At 47.3% G+C, this 27,936-nt stretch overlaps 1 protein-coding gene across 2 annotated transcripts in view; it reads right to left on the bottom strand.

The window, feature by feature from the left end:
- Nucleotides 1-27,936, bottom strand: part of ATP11C (ATPase phospholipid transporting 11C) — a 59,461-nt gene that overhangs the window by 10,007 nt on the left and 21,518 nt on the right. For both annotated transcript variants that reach the window (XM_005148268.3, XM_031048236.2), the window contains exons 3-26: nucleotides 27,207-27,296; nucleotides 23,597-23,677; nucleotides 22,505-22,612; nucleotides 21,791-21,919; nucleotides 19,342-19,445; nucleotides 18,369-18,419; nucleotides 17,394-17,458; nucleotides 16,782-16,863; nucleotides 16,275-16,425; nucleotides 15,314-15,511; nucleotides 14,318-14,479; nucleotides 13,827-13,984; nucleotides 12,893-12,964; nucleotides 12,002-12,075; nucleotides 11,256-11,359; nucleotides 10,494-10,675; nucleotides 9,712-9,975; nucleotides 8,830-9,004; nucleotides 8,050-8,152; nucleotides 6,645-6,790; nucleotides 6,233-6,292; nucleotides 5,096-5,223; nucleotides 2,561-2,696; nucleotides 1,064-1,129 (exon numbers count right to left, since the gene is read on the bottom strand). In XM_005148268.3, coding sequence (XP_005148325.1) covers nucleotides 1,064-1,129; nucleotides 2,561-2,696; nucleotides 5,096-5,223; nucleotides 6,233-6,292; nucleotides 6,645-6,790; nucleotides 8,050-8,152; nucleotides 8,830-9,004; nucleotides 9,712-9,975; nucleotides 10,494-10,675; nucleotides 11,256-11,359; nucleotides 12,002-12,075; nucleotides 12,893-12,964; nucleotides 13,827-13,984; nucleotides 14,318-14,479; nucleotides 15,314-15,511; nucleotides 16,275-16,425; nucleotides 16,782-16,863; nucleotides 17,394-17,458; nucleotides 18,369-18,419; nucleotides 19,342-19,445; nucleotides 21,791-21,919; nucleotides 22,505-22,612; nucleotides 23,597-23,677; nucleotides 27,207-27,296 — 2,889 coding nt within the window. The remainder of the gene's footprint in view (nucleotides 1-1,063; nucleotides 1,130-2,560; nucleotides 2,697-5,095; nucleotides 5,224-6,232; nucleotides 6,293-6,644; nucleotides 6,791-8,049; nucleotides 8,153-8,829; nucleotides 9,005-9,711; nucleotides 9,976-10,493; nucleotides 10,676-11,255; nucleotides 11,360-12,001; nucleotides 12,076-12,892; nucleotides 12,965-13,826; nucleotides 13,985-14,317; nucleotides 14,480-15,313; nucleotides 15,512-16,274; nucleotides 16,426-16,781; nucleotides 16,864-17,393; nucleotides 17,459-18,368; nucleotides 18,420-19,341; nucleotides 19,446-21,790; nucleotides 21,920-22,504; nucleotides 22,613-23,596; nucleotides 23,678-27,206; nucleotides 27,297-27,936) is intronic.

The following is a 27,936-nucleotide window of genomic DNA, read 5'->3' on the forward strand; positions in this document are numbered from 1 at the left end:
CAGGCATTACATGCAGAGCACATCTGATTGTATTTATATTGTATTTATATGACATCTCAGTCTTGTTTCACATTAAAGCTGAAGGTTCTCCAAAGAGCTATCTCTGTACGTGTGCACCAGGGAACATAGATTCATAGCACCACAGAGTGGTTTGTGTTGGAAGGGACCTTAAAGCTCATTCAGTCCCAACCCCCTGCCACGGGCAGGGACACCTTCCACTGCAGCAGCTGCTCCAAGCCCCTGTGTCCAACCTGGCCTTGAACACTGCCAGGGATGGGGCAGCCACAGCTTCTCTGGGCACCCTGTGCCAGCGCCTCAGCACCCTCACAGGGAACAGCTTCTGCCTAAGAGCTCATCTCAGTCTCCCTCTGTCATTAGTGCAGGTATTCTCAATACAGATTGGCACAACATCAACAGGGAACCAGTGAGGTCCTAATTATAACTGACACTTCTTAATAGGATAAATCTGATACAACCTCTGCTGTGACAGGGAAGAGATGTCTAAAGGTTACAGGGTCTGTAATGACCTCCTGCCACCACCTGCTGTCCTGAGCCAAACATAAAAGACCTTTTGTAAGGTCTTATGCAAACTGTTCCTTCTGGAATGCTCTGGGAAATAAAGCAGATTTGCTGCTGTTATTTGACAGATATGCTTCTGTGATCCTTCTGGTGCTTGTTTAAGCCATGTCTGAAACAAGGTGGACAAATACAAGGTCACTATTGCTGCTCTCCTGCTTGAACTGAATGCCAAGGGCTAAAGGTGTGGGGAGAAATCAACCATAACCAACTGAAGTTCTCAAAAGAGGACAAATAATGAGATAATAGTTTAACTAAGACATAAATACTTTAGTATAGCCCAGGAATACAGACCACAAACTGGTCTGCATTCCTGGCCAATAAGGAAGTTCTACACTGTGGTCAATAAGGAAGTTCTGCTTCTATGGAAGAGAAGATTAAGGTGTGGTAGAAACTTCATCTTCAACACATTTACTGCATGATTTGACAGCACATCCACATGCATTGGAAAATTACAAGTGCCTGCAGAAGAAAGGCACATCCTCACCTTCAGCGTGACGGTGAACACCAGCACAGTGAAAACAATCGTCCCAAAGGTCCAATTCCCAAAAACCTGGAAAACATGTTACATTGCCACAGGCGTCTGGGTCCATCTCCTTGGAGAGGCACAGCAACAACGATGAGGACAGGGGTGCAAGCAGGGACCGGACAAGATGGAGCAACTACTACGGGGTGCTGATGCTCAGAGAGATGATTGCTACCTGCTACTCTACCCTGTGCCATGCAGTGCCACACAGACGGAGGACCCAGAGCTGGGATGGTGACAGGTACAACCTCCTACTAACAGCAATGTTGATACAAGTCCTTGGACCACCTGTATGTCATGATTTCTTGGCAATTTATTCAGTTTCTGCTTTCTTGCAACACCTCTGCCCGTCATCTCAGTTTGCAGAAGGCACCAGTGTGGATTTTGCCATCTGGTTTGGGTTGCAGGTAACTAGTGACTACGCACAACAGAGAAAAGCAGATACTGTCTGTGAATCCAAATGATGGCAATGAATGGGAGGGATGCTTACCAAAGGCTGTCAAGACCTGAATGCATACATCAAAACAGAAAGTGAAATGTAAAAGCTTCCAAACAATGCAACAAAAATTAAAGTCAATAGGAGCAAAAAAGGAGTCAATCAAACAGACATGGATACCATGAACTATTGCTGGTAGCAGTTCTCACAGGCAGAAGTGTCAACAGAACAGGACATAACCACACAGCTTCTTTTAGTGTCACACAGACTTGACCTCTGAAGGCATTTGCAGAACAAATCAGTGCTTCATGTTCTAGTAAATACAAGCTGAATGGCTATAAATACAGAAAAGCACTGAATATACAATACTGGGGCTTAACTACATGTAGCTGGGGCTATAAATGTTGGCACTGATGCGACACCTGCAGACACATAAATTTCATCAGCTTTTTTCCATGTGTTTGCTGCTAAAAAAAGCCTCAGGTGTTCTCCAGAGTCAGAAGTGATGATGGAAAGAGGCTTCCCATCGATGAAGATGGGATAACACACTGCATACCCCCTTGGGGAAAGGGTCCTGAGACAGCCCCAGGTCACCACATCTGCACCAGGGCTTGGCTCTGTACTCAGTGAACCAGCAGAATGAAAAGAAAGAAAGAAAAAAGGAAAAAGAATATCCAATTTCTTTTTTAACCTGCTCCTGCCCTGGGCCATTGCCTGGCATCACATGGAACCATGGAACAGGCTGTGCAAAGCTCGGTGGGTTGGAATAAAGCCGTGTGTGAGACAGTTCTTTTACCTAGCGAGTTTAACCAGCTCTGCCCTGTTTCCATGGCGATTTGGGAAACGTTTCCATCTCAAGCATTTGCTGCAGAATTACACCATAGCAAGGCTACGCCACCGGACAAGACTCGAGACACTGCACAGATTAAGCATGTAGCTATTCCCTGCCAGGCGTACAGAGAGGCAGGGCACAGAAGCAGCAGTCATCGCTCTCCCCTTCGGGTGTGTTTTAGTGGCATTACCTTTCCATTATCTTCCAACGATGAGTTTTGGAAAAGAAAATAAACCCCAAAGAAAAACACGAGTCCTTCAAAAGCGCCCAGAAAGGTCCAGTACAGGAACGGCCTCCACTGCAGCATGGCGTTATCAGAAACCTTCCTGCCAAAAGAGGGAGCAATGAGAACATCACCATCATGTTTAGGATGTGCAGTATAGCCCTTTGCAGCCAGGAGATCAGCTTTGGAGCAAGCCCTTGCTGTAGGGGACAAGGAGGTGAAGCACAAATACCTGCCATAGATGTCTGCTATAAGCAGCTGCTGGTCATGAGTGACCATATGAGGTTCAGCATATTTTCTCCTTATCAAAACAAAGCCCAGCCCAAAGTGAACAGCTCTAACACCATCCTGAGCCTCTCCCACCCCCCCTGCACCACGCACAGTGTCTGATACCTACTGCTCAATTTCAAAACCAGAGCAGCCATATGGGATGCAGCACATACATCGTGTGCTCCCCTCTTTGTTGAAAGCACCAACTCCCTGGTTAAGAAAAGCTCTGCAAAGCCCATTCCTGGAAGCAGTGTCTTTCTGCATAGGCTGAAAATAACCTCCCAAATCATTTGGAGGGTGTTTTTAACACGGGGGCTGCAGCAGGAAGCTTGGAATATCGGATGGATGAGATCTGGCACAGAGGCAGCAGCAGCAAAGGGATGCACGATGGGCAGAGCTGTGCATGGACCACAGGCAGAGCCCAGGGAGTGTGGGGCAGCTATCAGGGCAGGAGGGAGTCAAAGTTACCTGCATCATGATCTTTTCAGATTACTTTCTTTAAAATCTGAAGATTGATGGGGGAGAAAAGCACCAAAAATCCCCATTCTTTTATTTTAACCCCTAACTGTTAAAGCAATACGTGGATTCTCAGCAAGATGCACCTTGCAAAACACTGTGGTGCTGGGCTCCTAAAACTGCAGTTTCTAAACCAACCCCCCCTATTGAATCCTATGCATGATGATGCAGCAACAATGCTCTAGCATACCAGTCTGGGCATGAGTAAGGAGCATGGATAAACCAGACTGTAAGTGGGGCTTTTTTATTGCAAGGAGGGAAATTACATCCCTCTGTGAGCTCTGTTTTGCATCCACACTGAAGTCCTGCGGTGCTCATCGTAAACAGGCTTTTACAGCCCCTCAGACTAGAGATCTGCAGTGCAGCAGCTCAGCACCGAACACAGCAGCAGTCCTGCATTCAGCAGCACATACATAGGCATGACTATTCAACCTGCAGCTACCTGCCTGCACAATTCATGCTTTCCTTCAATGAACAGACCCCAGAGATCAGTCATCAGCTCAATGCACGAGGCTGTTGTTACCGGTCTATGTCACACAATATTCAATTACCTATTTAAAGATACAAGAGGTGGCATTTTGCCATACAAGTGGAGGAACACAGAGCTCTAATCAACCATGGACTCGAGTACTCACTTCAAAAGCACCCAAGCCCTTTCCTACCCTCACAGCGCTTGCTGCATTCTGACTTTTCCATACATAGAGCAACATTCACACAACGCCTTTAGGTTGTGTGATGTCTGATTCCCTATGCTGACCCTGCAAAGGCATCACTCTTGGCTTGAGCATGGTCCTGCCACACACAGCTCCTCCACACTGAGGAGCATCTTATGATGGTGACAGGGCTTGCACAGAGCAGTGGCCAAAGCAGTCCCAACCTGTGGTTGCTGCCCATCAAGGCAATTAGCAACAGGGATGCATGAACAGGGTCCTCCCCAAAAAAGCATCTTCCTTATTCCTTCCTGAAGGGCTGCACCCAAGTGTGAGTACATGGGCAAGGGTGGGAGGAAGACAGGAAGCATCTCTGTTTCCATGGGAGGTTGGATCCTTTCCCCACTGCAACCAAGAGAAAGCAACCAGCAAAGCAGAGGCAGGCATCTCCTCTTAAACTGCCTTTTTCCTGGGCAATGCAGCAGAAAACTCCCGAGTACGTGGATCAAAGAGCAGAATTGCCTGGTAACAGGCTCTGGTCTGGTGATACGGCCTTTGGAGGGGAAGCCTGGGGGATGATATCCATACAGAGATGCTGAGAAACTACCTGCCTGAGCTGGGCTTCAGAAACATTTGTCTTCCTCAAAGCGAAAGGACGTTTTTTCCCCCTGAAAGCTAGATCTTCCCTTAATCCATTACAGGCTTTATTATGGGCTTGGCTCATGCTGCCTGGCCCAAAGCTAAGGTGAATGGATGGTCTTGGCCACACTCGCGGATTGATTTTTCCTATGGATGAAGAATTCCACCTACAGTTGATTTTTCTTATAGAGACACAGCAGTGCAATTGGTCAGACCAAATACTGTTAGACAGCAAAATAAGTAGAAATAGGCAGTAAACAGGACATTGCTCAGCTCTAACACAGGGACAGAAACAGCCTTTTCTGCAGTTCATGGTGACCCCATCACCAACACAAGCACTGACACCTGCTCACACTCCTGCACCAACACAGCTTAAACCATGGTTAACCAAGTTGTGCACAGGCTTACCCCATCCAGTGTAACTTACATATAGAGTTGAGGATCCGAGGTCAGCGTGTCGATGTTGATGTGCTGCTCCAGGAGGCTGTAAGCCAGGATGGGTAGTGATGTGAAGCAGATGTTGTACATGGTAAGATAAGCAGCATCGTACAGTGGCTTGAAAGAGAAAGAAAGGGTCAAATGAGGTAGAAATTCCACTTTAGAAGTCTCCTCATTTAAAAGGTTCAAGCTATTGCCTCTGTACATACCCTACAGATTCATCCCTTTGTCACAGCCACATGGGATGGTTTCATTTGACAGGGGTCATGTTCCATACAATGCAGGCTGCATGGCCAGGACCCTGCTCCCATTGCCAGGAAGTTTTGTAACTGGCTGGTCTCATCTCCAGCTCACTCTCCAGAAAACCATGATTCAACAGCCCTTCTCACAGCTTTCCTGTGGCTGCTCTTGTGCTGCTGGTTCTATTAATACACTTGCTGTCTCCTGTGACTCTCTAAAGGCTAGACTGGTTTAGAGGAACTACAGCTTCTTCTTTTAAAGAGGGGGGAAAAAAGGCTTCTGCCAAGAGAAGCAGAGAATTATCTATCATTTACTCTTCCTCACCATTGCTCTGGAGCCCAAACAGACACAAAAGCCCATTAAGCTGACACAAAGGCCAAAGCTCTCGTCTCCGAGCATGTGAACCCGCTCTCTGCACTGATCTGTCCCTCTGACGCTCACTTGGACTAAGCAAGTGATGACATTTGGGATGTCTCTTTTTAAAGGCTGTCACAAAAGAATGAGCTGTTCTGCCTCTTAAGAGACACTTTCAATGCAGGGAAATGCAGCAGAGGGGAACAAATCAGGGCTTCTTTGAAAACTGCTTCATTTAAGAGAAGCAGAAGTAGCAAAATCGGGTGGTGGCAAACCAGCTAAACCCCTCTCTCATTACTTATTCCTGGGTGGTGGATGGGAAGGGAAAGAAAGCAGATTTCTTTCTTTTCAGCTATGGGACTCAAACATATTATGCTTTAGATAACAGCATTTAGCAATAAGGTCAGTTCCTACTGTCCTCTACAGCAAGGTGAGGAAGGGAGAGGGTGCAATAAGCCAAGTCTCTGCTAGAACACCTCATTGCGCCACTTGCTTTTTATCTTGGCTCTACAGCCACATCACTGGAAGTTACCTGCTGTGAGAATCCACAGAAGAACTGGTATAAAAACTGCGGTAAAATGAAGCAGAGGTTCTGGGGAAACAAAGGACAAGCAGTGAGCAGGGAAGTGAGGACTTCTCAGTCTAAATCCAACTCATTGTTCCTATTACCAACCATTAGTGCCTGAAACAACACTAACAGACAAGTCAGGGCACTGTTTTCTACCAAGCACAAAACCAACCCAAGGAGCAGTTAGTATCTGCAGAAGAAAATCATGCTCACATTCCCCTGTAAGCACTAGATCCAATTGACAGGCACCTGGCAGAGACATGTCCTGATTCAGGGAAGGAAAACAGAGCTACACATGGTCCTGTTTATTATTTGTTCCTCTTACTGAAGTAATCCATAGCATAAGCAAAGGCATAAGGTGCACACACATCCTTACCTTATAGAAGAAATACTGTACAAGGTGTGCAATTCTCACGTAGTATAAATGCCCATGTGCTAGTAGCAATTTTCTTAAATGTTTAAACTTTGGCACAGCATAGTCACTGTTTCTGGAAGCCTGACGTCCTTCTTTGCCTTTTATACCTGGAGACAGAAGCATGGCAAAGGGTTAATCCCTAAAGGACTGGAATCTGGATTGACGCTACAGTGTAGGGTTAATCCCTAAGGGAGTGGAATCTGGACTGATGCTATGGTATAGGCATAAGTCTTAAGGGATTGGAATCTGGACTGATGCTGTGGTATAGGGTTAATACCTAATGTACTGGAATCTGGATTGATGCTACAGTATAGGGTTAATCCTTAAGGGACTGGAATCTGTACTGAAGCTATGGTATAGGGATAATTCTTACAGGACTGGAATCTTGACAGATGCTATAGCAAAGGGTTAATCTGGACAAAAGCTACCCACTAGGTTTGTTCACATTACTGTCTCAGGGCATGACATAACACAGTATCTCCCTCTCAGTGCCCCAGGTGAGTAACACACTGACGTGCTGCAATCCTCAGCATGGTTCTGGCTCCACAGCATTCAGACCTGCCTCTGGAGTTTCTCAAGCTATATTTAGGTTGAGTTGACAGAGCTCCTATGGAAGAGTGTGCGGCAGTGTATCTCAGCAAACCTGATAACAGATAAGGAATTGGTTTCCCCAGGGCTTGCCCGTATCTCGCCCAGCCTGGTTATTTCAGAGCACACGCCTGCTTGTTCCAGATGTACCCACAGAGCTGAGCTCAAGAAAGGCAGTTTTGTTCTCTCTAAAGCCACATCCAACCCAACTGCCCTGGGACCTCATTCATTACAGGGCACTGCGGCATTTCCAACAGCCCCAAATGAAGTGGCTGTTCTTTCCCTTCCATCAACCCTTCTTTACTACAAAGGTCTCCAGTGGTTCAATGTCACACACACAGGGCATACAACAGAGCTGAGCGTCAACCCCCAGGAAACATGTGGGTGCCCAGTGGAGTTACTGGCAGCTGTGGCCTGTTATCCTAACACAGTCTGGTGTTTGCATTGTACTGCCTGTGCCACAACTGCCTGCAATCACCATCCGTCTGCTGCTTGTGCCTTTATTCTCTGAGCAGCAACCAACCTTTACCACGTTCAGTGTGGCCATACAGTTTTTGAAGGCCATCTGTAGCTATGACTGATGAAGAGGGTGGTGCTATTGAAGGTGAGCAGTACATGATGATATCCAGCCAACCCTGGCTCCAAAGAAAACAGTAGCAGACTTCCTGCATTTTCCAGTGGGATCAGTTTAGCCACGTGCAACCAGAAACACTGACTGAGCTCCAGCCAACAGCAGACGGCTCTTAGGCGTCAGATGTGCGTTATCAGGGAGTCTTACCTATTCCAACATGGGCTTCCAGAATCATACTGACATCATTTGCACCATCCCCTATGGAGAGCGTTATGGGGCTCCCTTTGGTGTTCTTCACCATCCGCACAATCTAAACCAACAAAGGATAGAGCAGAAACCAAGCATTCAGTTAAAAAGCCTCCAGAGACACTCAACTGTCCCCATTTGCAAGAGCTTCCCAGGATAAACAATCAGGCAAAATAACACCAGGAGGGTTCACAGCAATAAACCTCCTTGTTACTTCCTTCTCAGTTCCCAACCAGAGCAAAAGCCAGGATCCAGCTGCACGGGGATGAAGGACTGTGTTTAAAAACAACTACCAGGCAGCAGCATCCTGCCCTTCCCTGCTGCCAGACCCTGCTCTCCCAAAGATGGGAATTCTCATGTGTTTTCTGGGGCAGGAAACCCTCCCATGTGGAAGAGGGGCAGAAACACACTACTTAACAGGCTTGGATCCCATCCACTGGAGTGAGGATGTCATGGACTCCACTTGAGGAATTTGGAAAGGGAAAAAGAACAAACAGGGGGGTTTGTTTAATTCTACTTGGCTTGGGTTTGTGGCTTCCTGCAGGCATATTAAACAAAGGGTTTACATTCACATTTGAAAGACTGATGTGTTTCCATCACACTCTGAAGTTCAGATGAGGCTCACACCTAAGGCTGTAGAAGTCCTACGTGATTATGATAGGCCAATCCCCAGCTGATGGATTAAAGGCGCATCACATCACATAATGAAGTGCTTCATCCCATTAAAAGCAGAGTGAATACCTGTGCTTTCTGCAAGGGAGCCATCCTGCAGCAGAGGACTGCAGCACACTTCAAGCAGATCTGCAGAAAGATGTTCTTGTAATTACTAGAACCAGAGTCCTGAGAAGGGTTCAGTATCAGCGACAGTGTTGAGCCATCTATAATCAGGCCATACTCTTGGGTGAAGGTCCAGCTTCTGGAATGCATGGAACATGTTTGAAACAAAATCAGAGTTCAGGAAGTTAACTGCTTGTATCATAGAATGATTTGCGTTGGAAGGGACCTCAAAGCTCACCCAGTTCCAACCCCTGCCACGGGCAGGGACACCTTCCACTGCAGCAGCTGCTCCAAGCCCCTGTGTCCAACCTGGCCTTGAACACTGCCAGGGATGGGGCAGCCACAGCTTCTCTGGGCACCCTGTGCCAGCGCCTCAGCACCCTCACAGGGAAGAGCTTCTGCCTAAGAGCTCATCTCAGTCTCCCCTCTTCTGGCAGCTTAAAGCCATTCCCCTTGGCCTGTCCCTACAGGCCCTTGTCCCAAGCCCCTCTCCAGCTTTCCTGCAGCCCCTTTAGGCACTGGAGCTGCTCTCAGGTCTCCCCTTCAGGAGCCTTCTCCAGGCTGCCCCAGCCCAGCTCTCTCAGCCTGGCTCCAGAGCAGAGCTGCTCCAAAATCACTTCTGTATTAATCTTCACCCCATCTCACTTAGCAGTCTTAAAAAGCTTGGATTTAATACACACCCTTTACTAACGGAACTGTGTAACTAAGTCCAAAACCAGCTACTACTAGAGATGATGAGCAGAGTGAAGGAGCCAGTCCCGAGGGCTACAACATGGCCCTATTTCTCTATAGGCTTTGCATCCACACCCAAAAAAGCACATGGGCCATGTCCTCTTGCTCACTCACCTCTTCAATCCCCCCCGGCTTTTGGGAACATCCTGAATCAGCTTTTTGTGGTACTCCATCAGCAGCTCATGGAGCCGATCCTCCTTCCTCTCGCTGTCGCCCACCGTCCTCGCCGTCAGCTCCAGCAGCTCGGTGCTGGTCTGGAAGAGCCTGCAGGCGTAGCACGTGGACTTGGCCGTTTCCATCTTGTCTCCTGTCAGCACCCAGACCTTCATGCCAGCTGCGTGCAGAGCTTCAATCGTCTCTGCCAACTGCTCCTGCAGCCTGCGAGAAGCAGTAAAGCATCACTTCATGGGCTGGGCCTTGCTGAATCCACAGAACCCTTATTCTGCAGGTAGGAAACACCAGCTCCAGACAAGCTGCTTGATTATCCCTTGTGCTGGAGGGACCACTGCCATAGGAATGAGGATTAGAAGTCAGCAATCCCAAGCTGTTATTTGCAGCTAAAAGAAGCAATCACTGCCTTACACTGTGAGACCTCAAGTCAAGAGTAAGAGTTTAATTTACACATGCAGTTACTACATCTGCAAGCGAAACGGGATCTGTTTTGATGTGCAAATTAACGCTGCGTGCTTAATTCACCCTCTAGAAGCTTGAGTACTTCCGTAGTTTCATTAATAAATCCTAATTCTTACTACACCAGCCAATTTTAGCAACTAGGGCACTGTGTAATGGTTGTGCCATGGAGTAATTAATTGTCCTGGGCACTTCCAGCATCCGCTTGGATGCTCAGCTCCACCACAGTGATACCACAGTGCTGGCGGTGAAGGCCACCTCTTTACCTGTCTTCTACAGCTGTAGCCCCAATCAAGTGCATGTCTGCTTCTGTGTCTTCAAAAACCTTTGCCATCTTTTCCTCCCTGTCCTGCAGAGCCATCTTTGCTTCATTCAGTTGTTTGTCTATTTTGTCATACTCCTTTTGAGTGAGTTCTTTGAAGGCCACGCACAGCGTTCTGTAGCCATCCTGGTAGGGGAAAGAGGGAAAATAAAGTGGGCAAGTGCTCTAAAAGCAGGTTTTCTCCACTCCCCACTCGAGAGTCAGTGCTTTTCTCCACCATCAGTGCTTCCTGGCAGTGCTGACCCTGACAGCAATGACAATTTGTTGGCTTAAAAGACCAATTTCTCTGTGTTTATAGAGTAACTTCTCTCTATCAGAGTAACCTTGGTTATGATTGTTATGTGCATCTAATATGGCAGAGAGAAGAACCAGTGCTGAGAGCGTGCATCCAGCAGAGAGAATAGGGACCACAACTGGGACCAGGCACTTCTCTCCCCAGAGTAAACAGCCTGCTCTTGTTATGTCTATTTTTAACTGGCATGGGAGATGCTTGCACACAACCATGATGGAGACCATATAAGTAAACCAAAGCTCAACTAAAGGTGGAAGCCAACAAAACAGAAAAGGAAAAAAAGCCTGGCTTTAAACCAATGTGAAGTGACACTCAGATTTTCAACACTTCCCTCCAAAGCAAGGCCACATCCCTATGTTTGGAATATGGCTTTCCTGACCCCAGGAGCCAGCCAAATTCCATCCACGTGCTCACCATAGCATTGCGGTCCACATGAACTTTTGTTTGTTGGATTTCTTCTTGCTGCACCCTTGGAAAAATAGAGGAGTCTGCTCCTTTACAGAAGAGAAGCAACTTCCCTGAAAGCAAATTATAAATAGTTTATAGCCATCACATGCTGCAGAAAGACTTCACAGCTTCAATAGCTCCAGCAAGTGATGCAGAGGGAGGAAATCTGGCAGGACTAAAGGCAGGACTGCTGGAAGCCCAGTGGCCTTACACTAACCTGTGCCCTCAGGCTGGACACGGGGTGTCCCTTCTGCCTCTGAGTAAGCTTTCTTCAACAGGCTGCACACAGCAGTTTAGTTTTCCCTATTTAGAAACTCTGGCAACCTTTCTAGGGAGGATAAACCCAGCATCCTATAACCTTTTGGGCCTGACACTTGAGATGGATGGTGACCTCTGAGTTTCTGTCTTCTATCCCCATGAAATCCCATCCTACTTAGGGGATGGGTCTCACTTCTCCCCCCATGTATTTGTACTTTCAGGCTGGAACAAGTCTAGCAGCAGCTTTCCATAGGTCATTCCCCCCCCTCATCTGCTGCTGGTCCCCAATGGCTGCTATGGAGAAGATCAGCTCTATCCCAACCAGCCCCGCTACAGAACTTAAAGCAGCTTAGAAAACCTCACAGCTTTGCCTCTGGATTACAGCAGTGAAGGATGTGTTCTATATTTGTACATATGCACACATGTATGAGTCCAGAAATGCATTTTAACTATACCTGTGGTGGTTCTCACAATGACGCTCATACGGCGACGGACAGGATCGAAGTTCAACACATGGAGAAGTTGATACCTTCAGAAGAAAATAAAGCAGCTTAGACTCAGCAGAAGAAAACCAGCTATTTAAGACACAAAATCACCGAGCTTTGCTGCAGGAACCAATACACCCTACACTGGGCAGTGTGTTTTTTACAGCTACTGCACAAGAAAGTGGAGTAAAACCCCCTCCAGTGCTGCTCTGAGCATGGGGCTGAGGGTGCTGGCGCCCAGCAGTGCACTGAGCCCAGGCTGCAGCACTGTGGACTGCAGGCAGAGACATTGCCTCCAACATTCAAATAAGGGATTTCACCATAAGGGTAGCAAGAAGTGAAACTTGCTTGGGAAGGCAAGGCTCTCAGGAAGTGCCTGGATTAGGTCAGTGATCCTCGGATGTCCCCCAGGCTGTGAGCACAGGGGGAAATCTCATTATTATCAGCTCAGAAAGGGAAAAGAGTGACAGGGATGGCAGCCGTATCACACAGCTCAGGGTTATGGCATCCTGCTGTGAGGCCCCATAAGGCCAGCAACCACCCCATGTATCCCAACAGCCACTTGCACAGTGGGGTATGGATGACGGATAAACACAAGAGACTGCAGGCACTAAAGGGACCTGAATTTAGACACCACTAAAGCCACCAGCAGCTTTTTGCAAGCAAAACCTTTCAGCCTGCACGTTGCTGTGCTGCACTCTGTGAAAGGGATGTGAGTTTTGGGGCAGGTCAGCATGCTCACAAAGGAACAGCTCTGCCCTTGCCAGGCTGGCCACACTCAATGTAGGCTGGGTGGGAGGCAGTGCAGCACAAGCAGCCCTGCTCCTCTGCAGCATCCATCCCCCCCACCCCAACACTTACATTTCAGTTTCGTTCTTTTGGTTTCGGATTTTCATGAAATCATTTTCAAGTCCTAGAAAAGTGAAACCATACCTGTCAATAAACAAAAGGACAGAACAACATTGAAAACACCCGCTGGCACAGGTTAGACATTCACAACGTTCTCGTTTCACCTCCTGAGAACGATGAAATGAGGGAGCCTGAGCTAAAAAGACTCACTGGAAGTTTGCTTGCTCCATGCAGAGCCTGCTATGATGTGCTGGCAGCACTCCCACTACCTGGGGAGCCAGGCATCGCAATGCACAGATGCTGAAAGCTTCTGGATGCAGCCTCCTGGGTCTACAAGCCATGGGCAACTACATATGGTTGCAACAGGCTCTGTCTAAAACCTAAGGGCTGGTAATAGCATAGAATGGTTTGGGTTGGTGGGGACCTTAAAGCCCATGCAGTTCCAACTCCCTGCCATGAGCAGGGATACCTTCCACTAGAGCAGGTTGATCAAAACCCCATCCAACCTGGCCTTGAGCATCTTTGACAGGATTCCAGTGTGGGTTTGGTAAGAACAACCCAGCCCATTATTTTGCCACTGCACACCAAGGATGCAAGTTGGCTGCAGTATGCACACAGTTACTGTTCTCTGTTTCTTGTGGGTTAAAACCTATGGCCATGGGGGCTCCAGCAATGGAGGCTCTCCCCCAGCCAGGCTCTGCAGCACCAAGAAGCTGCTCAGGGAAGACTCTTTGCAGAGCATCCCTGTTACACAGAGCTCGTTTAAACCCACATGCTCACATTGCTCCACAGAGCTGAGGATCAGGCCCAGTGCTGGTATCACAATGTGCTTCCCATAGAGCGCTGTGATCTTGACTGGGGAAAGGGGCCTATTTCCTTCATATAACCTTCACCTCCCTCCACCGGAGAGAGGGAATGAAACACCCTAACACCTTCATATCCTTACTTTTCTGCGCCTTTCACCAAAGCAATCTCATCTGGGGAAGAGGAGATGTAGGTGTATTTGCGTTCCGGTTGCCCCATCAGCCCATCCACTTGGTCTGCTTCCTTGATCTGGACAGTGTGGCACAGGCAGAGGGCTCGCAGGAACAGCTCCTCACGGCTCTAGGCAGGAGGAAAGGAGGGCTTGTTACCAGCTTAACACCACAGAATCACAGAATGGTCTGGGTTGGAAAGGATCTTAAGATCATCCACTTCCAACCCCCTGCCACGGGCAGGGACACCACACACTAAACCATGGCACCCAAGGCTCTGTCCAACCTGGCCTTGAACACCACCAGGGATGGATGCACTGAGCCCACCTCACAGCCCTTGGTGGTGCTTTTGGTGTGTGCATGCTTTAAAACCACATCACCAGCACCCACTCTTTTGGCTGTATTTAACCAGCCAAGAGGTGACCACAAGCCCCTAACAGCCACCAACACACACATTCCCTACCTTTTCTGCTTTGCCATAGTACTTTAGGGGTCCATCGGTCTGAGAGAAGCCATCCACCTCTGAAATGCAGTCCTTGTACTTGTGCCCATCGATGCAGCACTCAATGAACTCCATGCTGTTCTCTGTCAGGGTCCCAGTTTTGTCCGTGAAGACATATTCCACCTAGAAGCAAGCAAGCAGGCTGCCCCACTGCACCCCAGACCCACACACCAGGGAAGAGCTCCCCAAAGCAGCAAGCCTGGGGCATTTTACTGCTCCTCTGCCAATGGTGGGGAGTACTTTGCTGCTATCTTAACCTGGTGCCCTCCAAAACATACCCAATAGGAGTTACACCACTGTGTATTCTACTACTTTGCTCCTCAGAGCAGCTTGTTTTTGTTTTCCAGCCCATTGCATGGGTGCCTGAAGAGACTGAAATCCAATTCCAGGCTCATCGCTTTCCCCTCATCCTCTTTATTTGCTATAGGTCCTAGTGCTTCTATAGCTGCTTCCTTTGGGGGCTTTTCACCTTGGTGCTGCATTTAAATCAGGTAATTACCACTCCAAATACTTATTTATGGGGTTTAAAGCCAAACAAGAAGCTGAAGGCACTACACAGACCCTCCACTCAGCCTCTCCTGACGCAGATAAGGAAAGGGAAGCCTGAGCTGTCTCATGCACATCTCTCTGGGCATGCAAATGTCATTAGTCCTTGAAGAGACATCAGGGTTTTCATCTTCAAACTGAGGTAGTGAAAGCAAAACCATCCCGACAGGCAGAGCCCTGCGCCCGATATTCCCTGATATGGAAACAATTGGCATGACCCAGTTCCTGCTCTTTCATGCTCTATTTATAACCTCATCCATTTCGCGGTGCGAGTGGAATCACATTAAATGGAAAGTGCCACCAAACCGGCTGAAGCTCTGCCCTGAGGGGACCACAAAGGGCTGCTACAAGAAGAGTTCTATCAGAGAGGATGTTTTCACCCAAGCAGATGCAAACAGAGCATGTTCTGACCTGCCCAAGCTCTTCGTTCAGGTCTGAGGTGTTCACCAATGCCCCCTCTTTTATTTCCTCATCATACATCTCCTTGTCCCAGGAGATGAAGAAGGAGCCCAAGAACTTCTGCATCTCCACCGTAACGTACATGGAGACTGGGATAATGAAATTGAAGAGGACCATAAATGACAAGAAGTCCGTGAACATGCGCAGGACCTGTGATGGAAAAGAGGGAGAAGATGATGCAGTCGGTGCCCATTCAGGGGTGATTGACATCAATGCCTCTGGGGGTTTAGAGAGCTTTTCTCTAAGGTTAAATGGAAAAAGGCAACCTGAAAATACAGCTAAGATACAAAGCCAAATTCCAGTTTCCTTTGATGCAGAAATCTCACTGGCTTCTGCAGATCTACAAGGGTAGAACACAGGAGTGCATCTCACTACTTAACAGTGACCAAACAATGTTTTATTCAAGTATGTTCCCCTCCAAAATACACTAGAGTACTGGCTCATTCTGATCTCAAGCAATAGGAACAAGGAGCAAGCTATGGTGAGGGTACAACTGATGCAGTGACATCCCTGTAAATCCTACTCAAAAATCCATCAAATAACCAATCTATATACAGTTCCACTCATTCCTTCAGGCTTGACTGCCTGTGTCTCAGCAAGGTGAGGAAGATGGTTGACATGACCTCAGCTCAAGTTTGCCTACTCAAACCTCAAAGATAGCTTGAGTTCAGATAAGGATCCAGGTTAAATTGGCTGCTTTATTTCTATGATAGAGAGTATTCATTCTTTGCCTTGCTCCATGCAAGTGTTGCAGTGCAATAGCACAAGAGGGAAAGGAAAGAAATACAAAGAGCAGGAGAGACAGAAGGAAACAACAGCCACAGGGCTCACTGGGCTGGCAACAGACACTATCACACTAAATAAACCCATCCAAATAAAGCCAGAGGAGGTGCTGAAACACAAATCCCCTTACCTTGAACGTCTCCCTCTCTTTCTTAGTCTTTTCGTTGTACCAAGGCTCATCATTAAAGGGATTACTCTGCCACACATACTTCAGAGTGGTGCACACAGTGGCCTTGCTCAATAGGATGCACAAATACACTATCAAGAAAGCGTTGATAGATCTGAAAAACAGGTTTCTTCCTTCAGTTCTTGCAGCTATTTTTATACAGAAAACCATGCAAAGAAACAGGAACAAGGCTTCCTTTTAAGAACGGAATTACAGAACAAGCGCTTTTGAGATTCAGGGTCAGTTCATGTATATTAACTTCTATTAACTTTGTTTCTCTTAAACAGCACAGCTATTAAGTGATGCAGCCTCTTGAAAGATAACAATCAAATACACAGATTTTCTATGCAATCAGAGAGCATCTGAAACAAAAGGCAGCAGATTAGAGGATTATTTCCCTACAAGTCATCTGTTAAAAACCAAACCAAACCCAAACACTTTACCCATCTTTTGCAGATGAGAAATACTCACTTTTCTACAGCAGATCGTTTCTGAGACTTCCCTTGGTAGTTCAAAGCCATTTTCGTTTCCATTCCAGTATAGACTGCAACGCCTACAGGGTATTAAAGCAGGGCTCATAAGGGACTTGCAGCCCCGGATGGACCCAGCTTGCATTTACAGGTATGGGGCACCAGCATTGACATGAAACTCAAGTCTTAAAAAGGGGCATTGCACAAGAACAGCTACAGAAACCTCCAGGGCTGCTAAGTAATGTTAACTGTGTATATCCCAGAGCAATGAGCAGGAGCCTATGGATCACATACAGTCTTCCCTAGCAACATCACCCTCAATCACAAGTGTCTGAGACTGTGATCCTAGTACGTTCTCAACAAAGGATTTGGGATCAATTCCCTGCTCTTCCCACCTCAGGCAACAAGAAAAGCTTGTTCAGGTGTATTAACACAACCTGCACAGCTTGGCAGCACTGCAGATACAACCAGCACCTCCTGATTTCCCCTTCACCTTTGCAATTAGCTTGCATACCAAACATAACTGTATTTCCTCTCCAGATCTAGTGATGGACATCTACATTTGCCATTATTTATCCAAAGTATGTAAACAGGTATAATAATAATTGTTCACCATAAATCTTCTTGGTATTTTTGAGGGTAGCACCTTTCAGCAACAGGTTTTCAGGACCCAAAGACCTAAATGTAACAGAAATTGGTTACATCAGAAAATTGGTTACAACAGAAAATGGTTACATCACTCAAAGGACATTCAAACTGCTTTAGAAATTAGACCCAGAAATAGACCATAAAGCTAAACAGATGCTCTTTAGACCCGATTACTGGATTTGTGTTAACTTGGGCATTGCTTGAGTTTCTTTCTCTCTTTATATATTTGTATTTCCATTTTATCTCACACAGACTATTCTCGGTGCTCAAAGTTCCAGATTTAACAGGGGATTATCAGTAATGCTTTTGAGGAATATGTGCAAAACATTCAGATTTAGTATGTTCCATACTTACATAAAAACCTGATTTGGAAGGCTTCAAAAACTTCTGTCCATTCTAACACAGTCAATCAATGGCACCGAAGCTAATGGCTTATTTTGCTCCCATTCATATTTTCATTTCCCTTTGAAACCCCCACCCATGACCCTCTGTTGCTTGTGGGGTCCACACAGACAAACCACGGCACAAACCACAGCCAGCATTGTTCTGGGGTTTGGTGACTTACAACCATAATTTGCTTATATTTTACCTGAAACACTCTGAAGTTTAAGTTTCTGCTTCCCTTTGAATAACAGCATTTGGCAATTGCCTGGTAGATTTGTTCCCCACCAGCAGGGAGGACATTACCCGTGGTCCTGCACTGCTTCCCCAAGAGGGGCTCAAACAAATCACAGCAGGGGAGTAAGTGGGGAGGTTGACTACAGGCCTCCCTTAGTAATGAAATACATTACTAATAAAATACATGGAGTGGTTAAAGTAAAGCCACCATTTAGGGTTAAAGAAAAACCCTAATGATGGCAGCACAAGTTCAGACCCTTGACATTCCATGGAGAGGCCCAACCTCTTTGAGCACAGCCAGTGAGAGGGTTGCAAGACCAACCTGGCTACGGGCTCTTGGTTACTTCTGTAGATGATGATTCTTCCAACAAACCTGCAATAATAACATGAGGAACTTGTGTTGCAAACACCTCACAAAGAGCTACCAGAAACACACTAAACAGAAGGAATGAGATGGAAGCAAACACAAACATGTGCATTTGAGAATTCAAAGCTTTAGCAGGATGGCTGTACACAGGGCAGGGAGAAGCCACACAGCCCTCATAGCCAGGGATAGCCAGCAGCAGCAGCAGTACCTGACCATGTCAGTGCACCCCAGCACATCCCCATTACAGAGCACAGAACCCAGCAACCCTCCCTCAAGGGATTTAACCACAAGGACCAATTATCCTGGAAGTCATTCAGGCCAGTGCATTTTACTTGGGAAGCAGAGTGGCCTGAGTATGGGCACATGAAGCATGACCACAGCTGAGCCGACAAAGAACAGCTCATTTCATCATGCCAAGTGTTGCACCAGGGAGGTTTTGCTGCGAAGAAATCAAGCCCTGAAGTAGTGCAGAGTCCACTTCGCCATCCTCATATGGAAGAAGCCTGGCAGCTTATGACTGCCTTGAGAACCTTTAGGTCTCAGATGAAAACACCCTTTGCTTTGTTGAATTCGAACTTCATAGAATCCCAGACTGGTTTGGGTTGGAAGGGACCTCAAAGCTTCTCCAGCTCCAACCCCTGCCACAGGCAGGGACACCTTCCACTGCAGCAGCTGCTCCAAGCCCCTGTGTCCAACCTGGCCTTGAACACTGCCAGGGATGGGACAGCCACAGCTCCTCTGGGCACCCTGTGCCAGCACCTCAGCACCCTCACAGGGAAGAGCTTCTGCCTAAGATCTAAATCTCCTCTCTTACATCTTAAAGCCATCCCCCATTATTAGATCCCCCCTAACTGGTGGTACTCAGGTGTCTGTGGGGAGATGACACCAGGCAGCTGCAGGGCAGGAGGGCCAGGACAGGCAGACTCACTTGTAGAGGTCAGGCTGTGGCTGTTCACACTCAATCGTAGCAGTGAGGGTATCGATGGCTTCATCCGTGCAGAGCACAGTAGTATCCCGCACTGCGTAGTGAGTCTGGGCAGAGAAGCACAGTGTCATCACAAGCCCCCAGCAACCCAATCCCCAGGTTTTATACCCCATTACATAAAACACCACCAGCAAAGCCTTGTCAGCACCAGCAGCTCACCCAAACCCTCACCCTGCTCCCACACAGCATCATTCAGTGATAGACTGAAGCCTGTATGTTTAAGAGAAACCACAGAGGGAATGAGCTCCTGAGGAAGGCATGCACCACAAGCAGAGCATCTTTGGCTTGTCCCTAGGGTGGGGTGATGCTGTAGGTGCCCCCAGGGCAGAGGGGCTCCCAGGGACCACCGATCCGATGCTCCTGAGGGTAACCAGACAGCAGCTCAGGCGCACAGGGAGCAGGCAGAGCGCTGTCAGACTCCAGCCTATTTTTAGCAGCCGCTGTTGCGAAGGTTCATCTCTCACAATTAACTGGAAAGCCCACAAAGGATCCTCTCGCTGCCTCCCAGGCTCTATTTATAGGAGCTACTCAGAGCTCCAAGTCACGGCGGCTGCACGGCAGGCTGCCTCCATCCATCCCCAGCAACAAATCCATCACAAAGCTCCTCCGCTCCTTACATCTGCATCTCCCTCTCACGCATCCCGGGGGGGACCGTTACGCTCCATGCATTGTGGTCATGGCATCAGCAATGCCCACCTTTGTGCTGCTGTGGGAGCCTGCCTGGCTTTTTGTATGGGAAGCAGAGACACAAACACACAAACACTTCTGGTATAAACCATGGGGTCTGTGAAACATGACGCAAAGCTGTGCCCGGTACCAAACCCTGCCCTTGCTGGGGGGGGAGGGAGGGGGGTTGATGTGGCTGTCACCATGGATGCTGTGCAATTACTGAGTGGTACTTGAAAGCTTCAGCTCCACAGTCTCTACACCCTGGGTCCCTTAATGCATTTAGAAAATACATGTTCTTTTAGGTAACCTATGACTGAGGATTTGTGCTTCAAAGAGCCCTGACAAGATCCCCTCTATAGTTCTGCCCCAGTTTCACTTACCTTGGCATCCTTCCCACATCTTTGACCTGACATACCCCAAACACCACAAAAATCCCCCCCAGGTGGTCAGCAGATACCAGTGCAGATAAGGTTTGGGCTGTACTTCCCTGACCCTCTTTGTGCAGCAAACCCTGGTTCCTCATGTTAAACCTCTTTCCCCAAACAGCACTGCCTTTTCTATGCCCTCCCCCTTCAAACTCATCTTCACTCATCAAGAAACAGGAGGCAGCTCCCAGTCACCTACAGGAATCCAGAAACCAAGAAGAAAACCCACTGCAGTGCTTGATACAGCAATTCCACACTGCACTTGGACTCAAAAGTCAGTAACAATCAAGACTCTGAGGTTATGTGACCTCAGGCATACAATACACCTGACACAAGTAAGCAATTGCCTGTTTAACATGGTTATCTATTCCCAGCCTCAAGCCACTTCAAAGCTCCACTCCACTAGTGGAACCAGTATGGTGCACCAGCTCCTACACAGGTTTTCCAGCACTGATCAACAGCCACCCATAAAGAGACAAGCCACAGAGCCCATACCATACACATCAGATTGATAACAGCATTCCCACTGACTTCAGAGCACGCTGGAATGAATCAGGTCATTTTGAAGTACCTTCCAGTCTTACACAGACACTAGCAACTGCAGGAGTAAGTATTTCTGACACACAAGCGCAATGAAATGTTCGTGTCTTCTGATGTCTATCAGGGTTTTTTTGCTGTTACTGCTTCTTTCCCCAGGTTAGAGAATGCGGCATGAATAAAGGAATTAAAGCTGAGGAGAAGATCCATCCTGAGCGAGACTGGTATTAAATTCCAGTGACTGATTCAGGGAAAGGGAGAACAAAAAACCCCGGAGGCAATGTTCTTCTCACGCTGGTGAAGAATTCCCCAAATGGGTCTGGAAATGCTGCTTCAAAAAGTCCCTGACCGCACTGGGAAAGCTGGGTTAAGCACCAAATACATTGGCATGTCCTGGAAAGGAAGCTGAAGCAGCTGCAGGCACTGCTTTACTGACACAGGGCTGGTGCAGGGAAGCACTAACACACTTCCCATGATGGACACAAGGCAGTGAAGCTGCCCCAGTGAATATCAATGAAATTTGGGACAGTACCAGCAGAAATGGCTGGTGGAGATAAAGCAGAAAACAAGCCCCAGGGGCCCTCGGTGCTGACGCACAGGGAGCAGACAGAGGGAAGAGCTGTTAAATACAGCTACGGGGATGGGCTCCATGGGAGCACCCACCACTTACACACACACAAACCCTGCGCCAGCACGGCTTCAGCTCCAGGCACCTAGTACCAGCACCAGCTCTCACACTCTGCCCCATCCATTCCCATCACCTTGAAATTGGACTCGCCATCAAGGCTGGCTGTAGTGACATAACACGTCCCGTCAGTGCTGCTTGAGGCCAGAAATATCAAGTCACAGGGGAAGGTCTCATCTGCTTTCACTTCTACTATGTCTCCAACCTGGAGAAAAGGAAGCTTTTTAGATGAACAGCTTTACTGTTGTTATTAGATGGTCACAGATTTAACTTACTCTCAAAACCTAGAAGAAATGATGTTGGGTAAAAGGGAAATCGAGGTTCCCTGTACAGCCCAACAGGTCCTCCCAACCCAGCACCAGCTCACAGCGCCCACGAGGTCCAATGTTTATTCCTCTGCTAAATCTTTATAGAACAAGAGACTGTACTTGTCTGAAGTGGGATGTGATAAATTAATGTCAAAGCTAAGTGTACTTTCCTGGTGTCCTTGGGAGAGCTGGAAATGGAAGAGGACTGCCTGTCCCGGGGAAGCGCAGAGTGCTGACGGATCTGTCACTTGTCAGCCCCGGTACAGCTTTTGTGAGACAGCTTTTCAAAAGCAATCAAACAAAAGGCAGCTTCTCTCCTGAACCAGGATCAGCTCTTGGAGCACCTCATCTGACAGTGAGCTCACTGGGGCAGCTCTAACCTCAGCGCATCCTTCCTCCCTGCTCCCGTTTCCGCACCGCACACCCTCGCGTTGCTGTTGGCTTCAGCAATACCCACACACGAGTTCTCTGTGAAGAGTTACCTTGATTTTTTCACTCTCCTTCCGCACTTGCTTTGCGTTTTCCACAATGAAAACATTGCTTTTGTTCACTTCGTTGTCCGCTCTGTGCCTCAGCCAGTCCTCGTATCCCTAGGCACGCAAACACAGGCGACACAAACTCATGAGGAAGCAAGCAAGCTAACGCAAGAGGATGAGTAGGGATGGAGAGAAGAGAGATTAAAACAATGAATAAACCAAGCAGCCCTCAGACCTCCTTCGTGCGTGACAAAGCATCCACCAAAGTGCCTCAGACTGAATCAATTTATTTTAATAACTTCATATGCATATTTGACAGATTCAGAACAGATTAAAAATAACACACACCATCTATATGCAGTGCATGCAACGAGCAGCTTAGCCACTGTAACGTGTTGCTATTATTCTCAGCGTTGGCAAGAACAGGCTGATAATATGAATAATACACTTAGCACCCTGCAACTCTTCCCTATGGTAACGCAGGATGAGACTCTTCCTCTTCAGTCCTTCATGAAAGAATGAAACATTCAGATTGGAAGCAAATGGGTTTTACTCTTACTCTCCCTTTCTGACCCCCGTAGAAGAAGCTTCTTTTATCATTCAGTCCCCCTATAGAGGATACTTTTAATGGCCCACACCCATATGGTGGGAGGAAAAAGGGCTTTTAACACCAACAAGATGAGGACACATATTTTCAGCAGCTGAGTGGCTGAACAGAAACCGTCCTTTCCATTTACCACCATGGGAGCAGAACGTGGGCTACATTTAGAGTGTGGCTCTGCAAAGACTCAGAGAGTATTTCTAAAGAGAGAAGAAAAATTCAGCTGTAACCTTTACTGACCCTCACAGCTTGCTTACAACAGTGCCTACAGAGATGCTTTATATTGCCAAAACAAGAGAGACCAATAACCACACTCAACTGGTGCTCCCAGCCTCTCTTGCAAAGCACCAGTATACACGTCTCACCTCCTGAGAAGGGTTCATCAAACCTATCAGTTCATTTTGGTGATGTCAGAGTGTATTCAGACACACACTCAGGGTTTTCCTCTACCACAAGTCCCAAAGAGCATCCTCCTCTCCCCATGCTGACACTGGTACCTGTTTGATAGCTGTGACAGTGATGACAAAGAAGAGAGGGAGGCCGCTGGTCACTGGGCTGGTCGGGGTGTCCACTATCACCTGCAGAGAGAATAAATGCACTGCTGACAACTGGCTTGCAGGAAGCAGAAGCAGCAAGAACACTGGTAACAGGGGAAGAATGGTGCACATCCCACTTGGTGTACGTAACAACCCATCAGAGAAGGAAGGGGCACATGAGAAGGACCACGCAGGCATCCCCAGAAGTGCTCTCCTCCATCTCCACCACCTCCTCCTGAAGACCATGGGATATCCTTGGGTGGGAAAAACCCTATCAGAAGTAGCTTAAAACCTCCATTTGACCTTGCTCTAGTGGGAAACAAAAGCCTGGATGAATGGGCTACATAAGCACAAGCACTCAAAGTGTGGATGTCAACAAGCCTGCTCCTACCATGGGGTGCTCTGCAGGGGACTGAGGAACAGAAGGAGGATGGACAGAGGCAGAAGCAATGAATGAAGTGAGAAACACCCTCATTTCTCACTGAGCCACAGAAAAGTTGTTTCTCCTCTTTAATAGTGAAGATGGGGCACATCTGAAACCTAAAACACAGCTGGTTATGAGAGGGAGGACAATACCCATTGCCTTGAACCATCAACACTCGGAGGTTAAAAATAACATTCATCAGCTCAAATGACCTATGAAACACACTGCAGAATGGAACCTGAATATTCAAGTAAAACAGAAATCCACACTTTGCCTTCAAGCTCTCCAATTTGGAGTCCTGAGCATGATTTAAGCACAGCGACTGCCTTGGGGGTAGATAGTTGGATCCTTCCTGAGCTCAATGTGGCACTCAAGCAGCAAACCCAGGCTCCATCATTACCTAAACCTTTGGGCTGTATCATGAGTTAGCCTGAAGGGTAAGAACACCAGAACAGGTTCATATCCAGGAGGGAATAACATAGGGGAGGACAAGCTGCCCTGCTGCTCACCCTTCATCTGGCCATTTTCCTGCTGTCTCTGCCGAGGATGGGAGCATGAGAGGCAGATGGTGAGGGCTGTGGCAAGAGGGAACCTCCAGCAGAAAGGCTTTGTGTGCCCACAAAGGGGCTTTGTCTGCCTCCCCTTGTTTGCACTTCCCTGGCAGGCTCACAAACAGCAGCATCTGTACGGGTATTGTTTTCAGCTGCCTGCAAAAAGCTGTCCTAAGGGCAGGGCTCTCTTATCAGCTGGCAGGAAGCTATGTGGATTTTAACCCTGTACGTTGCAATGTTACCCTGCAGTTCTGCAGCCACAGCGAGACGAGCCAGAAGGTATTGAAGTGGAAGGAATACACCCCAAGAAGCAAGCAGGTAAGGGGGTGTGAGTTAAGTATAAACCAAGATAAGCACAACAAATACTTCCAAAGCCCTGGCTCATTCCAATTGGTAGAAACCAGTCTTTGGAATAACAACCTCAAGTGAGGATAGATCCATGGGCACATTGCACACAGCACAGGTAATGGCCAGTCACCAGGGTGGCATCACTGAAATATAGGCAAGTCAGATCTTGGGAATACCAAAGGAACTTCAGCTGACAAAGGCAAAGGAAAGGACCTCCTGCTTCTGCACTGAAGACACAGTTGTATGCATTTGTTTAAACAATATAATTTCTGTCCACACAAACACTGTTTTATAGAAATAGGAGCACAAATATGAGACAAAGTCCCTGGAATAACTCATTTATGTGTTTGGACACTGCATTCCCAGCACATCCGTGGCTGAATACTGCTCTTCCCCTTTGTGGCTGGTAGAAAGCCGAGGGACACACAAGCAACAAGCCAGAACATCAAAGGCCAGCTGCTTTGAAGCTATTTTTGAGCTGTTTCAGGACTTCAGCAGCTGCATTTGGATCCACTTAAAAGTGACAAAATCTTGTTATTTAATAGTTTCTTCCTAACTCATTGTTTAGGAGACTGAAAAACACAGTCCAGAAGTCACCTCCATTAATCAAAAGGGACATTTTTCACCCCTGGCACCTCCTAAATTAACTTACTGCCATCAGTTTGGTCTGTCTACAAACACACTTGGACTATGCTTACTCCAAACCAACCTCTTCCACCAGGAGCTTACTCTCCGTTTCCCTTGAGTGTTGCAGTAGATGAACCAAAGTGCTATTGTCAGTGCTTTGTCTTTGTTAGCACAGTATAGGTGTTTTATGTTTAATGCCTGTACTTCCTCTCTCTAAAACAAGAGCTGCATTTGGAATCAAGGAGCAATAGCCATTTTGATAAAGGGTTTCAGCAGCAGGTAGAACAGATGCACCAAGCAACCCCCAAGCACTGTGATAACTTCTCATGCAGCACATAGGGCAATTCCATTAATTTAAAGATAAGCAGCAACATTTAAGCTATAGATGCCATTTACCGAGGTATAACCCTTGGTATTTTAAGTGAATGGAGTGGCCTTGAGTGCTTTTTTAAGGCAAGTGGCATCCCAGAACAACAAGCACTCAGGGGCAGTTGGTTACTCTATACAGCAGCTAGTGTATTAGTGCTGTCAGGTTGGGTTTAGTTCACTTGGGTTTATTGCTTCTCTAATAGAGCATGAGGGTTGCTTCCTTATTTTAAAGGTGCCCACAGAGTAAAACCAAGGAGGAAAAGCCAGGCTCTTCTCACCCACATAAACCTGTGCTTAAAATGGGCAAGAAGATGAACTACAGCTGGTTTTGGGAGTATAAAACATGAATATCCCATGTTCTTCACGGCCCAAGGGTGGAAGATAAAACGTGATACTGCATCACTAAATGGCCAGCTACACAAAAAGGACATCCCGACTCCAGGGCATCGCTTGGGTTCAAGGCAGATTACAAATTCAGCCTGACAAAATGGAGCAACGCCAGTGGAATCAGGAGATGGAGGCGAGCCAGATGATGCTGGGTAGATCAGCCTTTCGTGTGACACTGCCAGGATGAGCCATCCATGGCTGTTATCCTGGGATCCCCCCTCTGCAGCAGCCACTGAAATGACTACAAATCATAACTCTTTATTGCAAGGATAAAGCACTTTAGACACTCATCTCTTAAACACAAAGCCTAGAAGACAGTGATACCCCCAGACATGAAGCACCAAACCCCAGATAAGTCCATCTAACAGCAGGCTGCTTTGTAGCCCCACAGTGCCATTGAATTTGCTGGGGTAGTGTTCTAATGCCTATCTTCAGCCCTAAAGCAGCTTCACTTTCCCAAAGCTCAAGCTATGCAATTTCCTGCGTATAGCCTGTTTCTTCTGCTTCCTTGGAAACTCCCTATAACTAAAATACACAGGTACCACGTAACTTGGGAAAACACAACAGAAGTAATAAAGGTGACCAAAAAACTAGATCTTAATTCTGTAACATCACATGTATTGTCACCAGTTGACTGATCTCAACACTGAAAGTTATCATAGCTTTTTGATTGTTTTGACTGTAGCAGCCAAACATCATCTCAGACAGTCCCCAATTCTTTAATGCTTGGTGTGCCTCAATTATAACACAGCTTCCAACTGAAAAAGAGCCCACACATCTCTTTCTAACCACCATGGCCAGTTCTAAACCTCAGTTCTTGTTCAAGCTGTGCGTGCATGAAACCCAGCCCTGGCAAAGCTCTTACCTGCACAAGGAAGATGATGAGGAAGTAGAAGTTGGCAATTCTTCTAAACTGCTCGAACAGGTTCTTCGGGAGGAAGTTCCAGAGGGTGTACTGTGGGGAGAGAGGGGTCACCAACAGACCAAGGCACTACAGCTACAAAAGGGGAAGCATCTGCACAGAACAGGGAAGAGGTTTGTGCTTTAACCCCGTGAGGAGCACCACAGCGAGGTGTCTGGTGTGCTCCAGGGAAAGGTGCAGCTCCCTGCTCAATATCGGGAGCATGATAGGTACCACCGAGCTCCTGCTTCAACATCCAGGCCCAGCCCTCTCTGTTGGATCCTTAAACAGTGGAGGTGTCTCACAGCTTTGTTTCTTTGCTTTAAAGCAGGCAACTATTTCTCTTCTGTCAAAATAACCCAAAGCACATGGCTGGAGATGGTGAAGGGAAGATAAAACCAGGTCCTGTTTCAGCAGACAGCTTCTAGGTAGATCTGATTTCATGAAGAGGCAATGCACAGTGCTGCGATTCCAAAAGCCATCTTAGAGCTGCTTTCCATTAAAAGAAAGCCCTGTTGCCCACATAAATGTGTTATTAGATTGTGGCTTATTATCATTTTAAGAAGGCTGCTGAATCATTTGCTTTGGAGAACATGTGGAACTTAAGAACAACGTGGAAGATAATGGGTCCAATATCTGATCTTTCAGTCTGCCTCAAGCAGTAATAAGCAGCCAAGCCTCAAGACCAGTGTCC

This window comes from Melopsittacus undulatus, chromosome 6 (genome assembly GCF_012275295.1).
Source record: "Melopsittacus undulatus isolate bMelUnd1 chromosome 6, bMelUnd1.mat.Z, whole genome shotgun sequence".
NCBI lineage: Eukaryota > Metazoa > Chordata > Aves > Psittaciformes > Psittaculidae > Melopsittacus > Melopsittacus undulatus.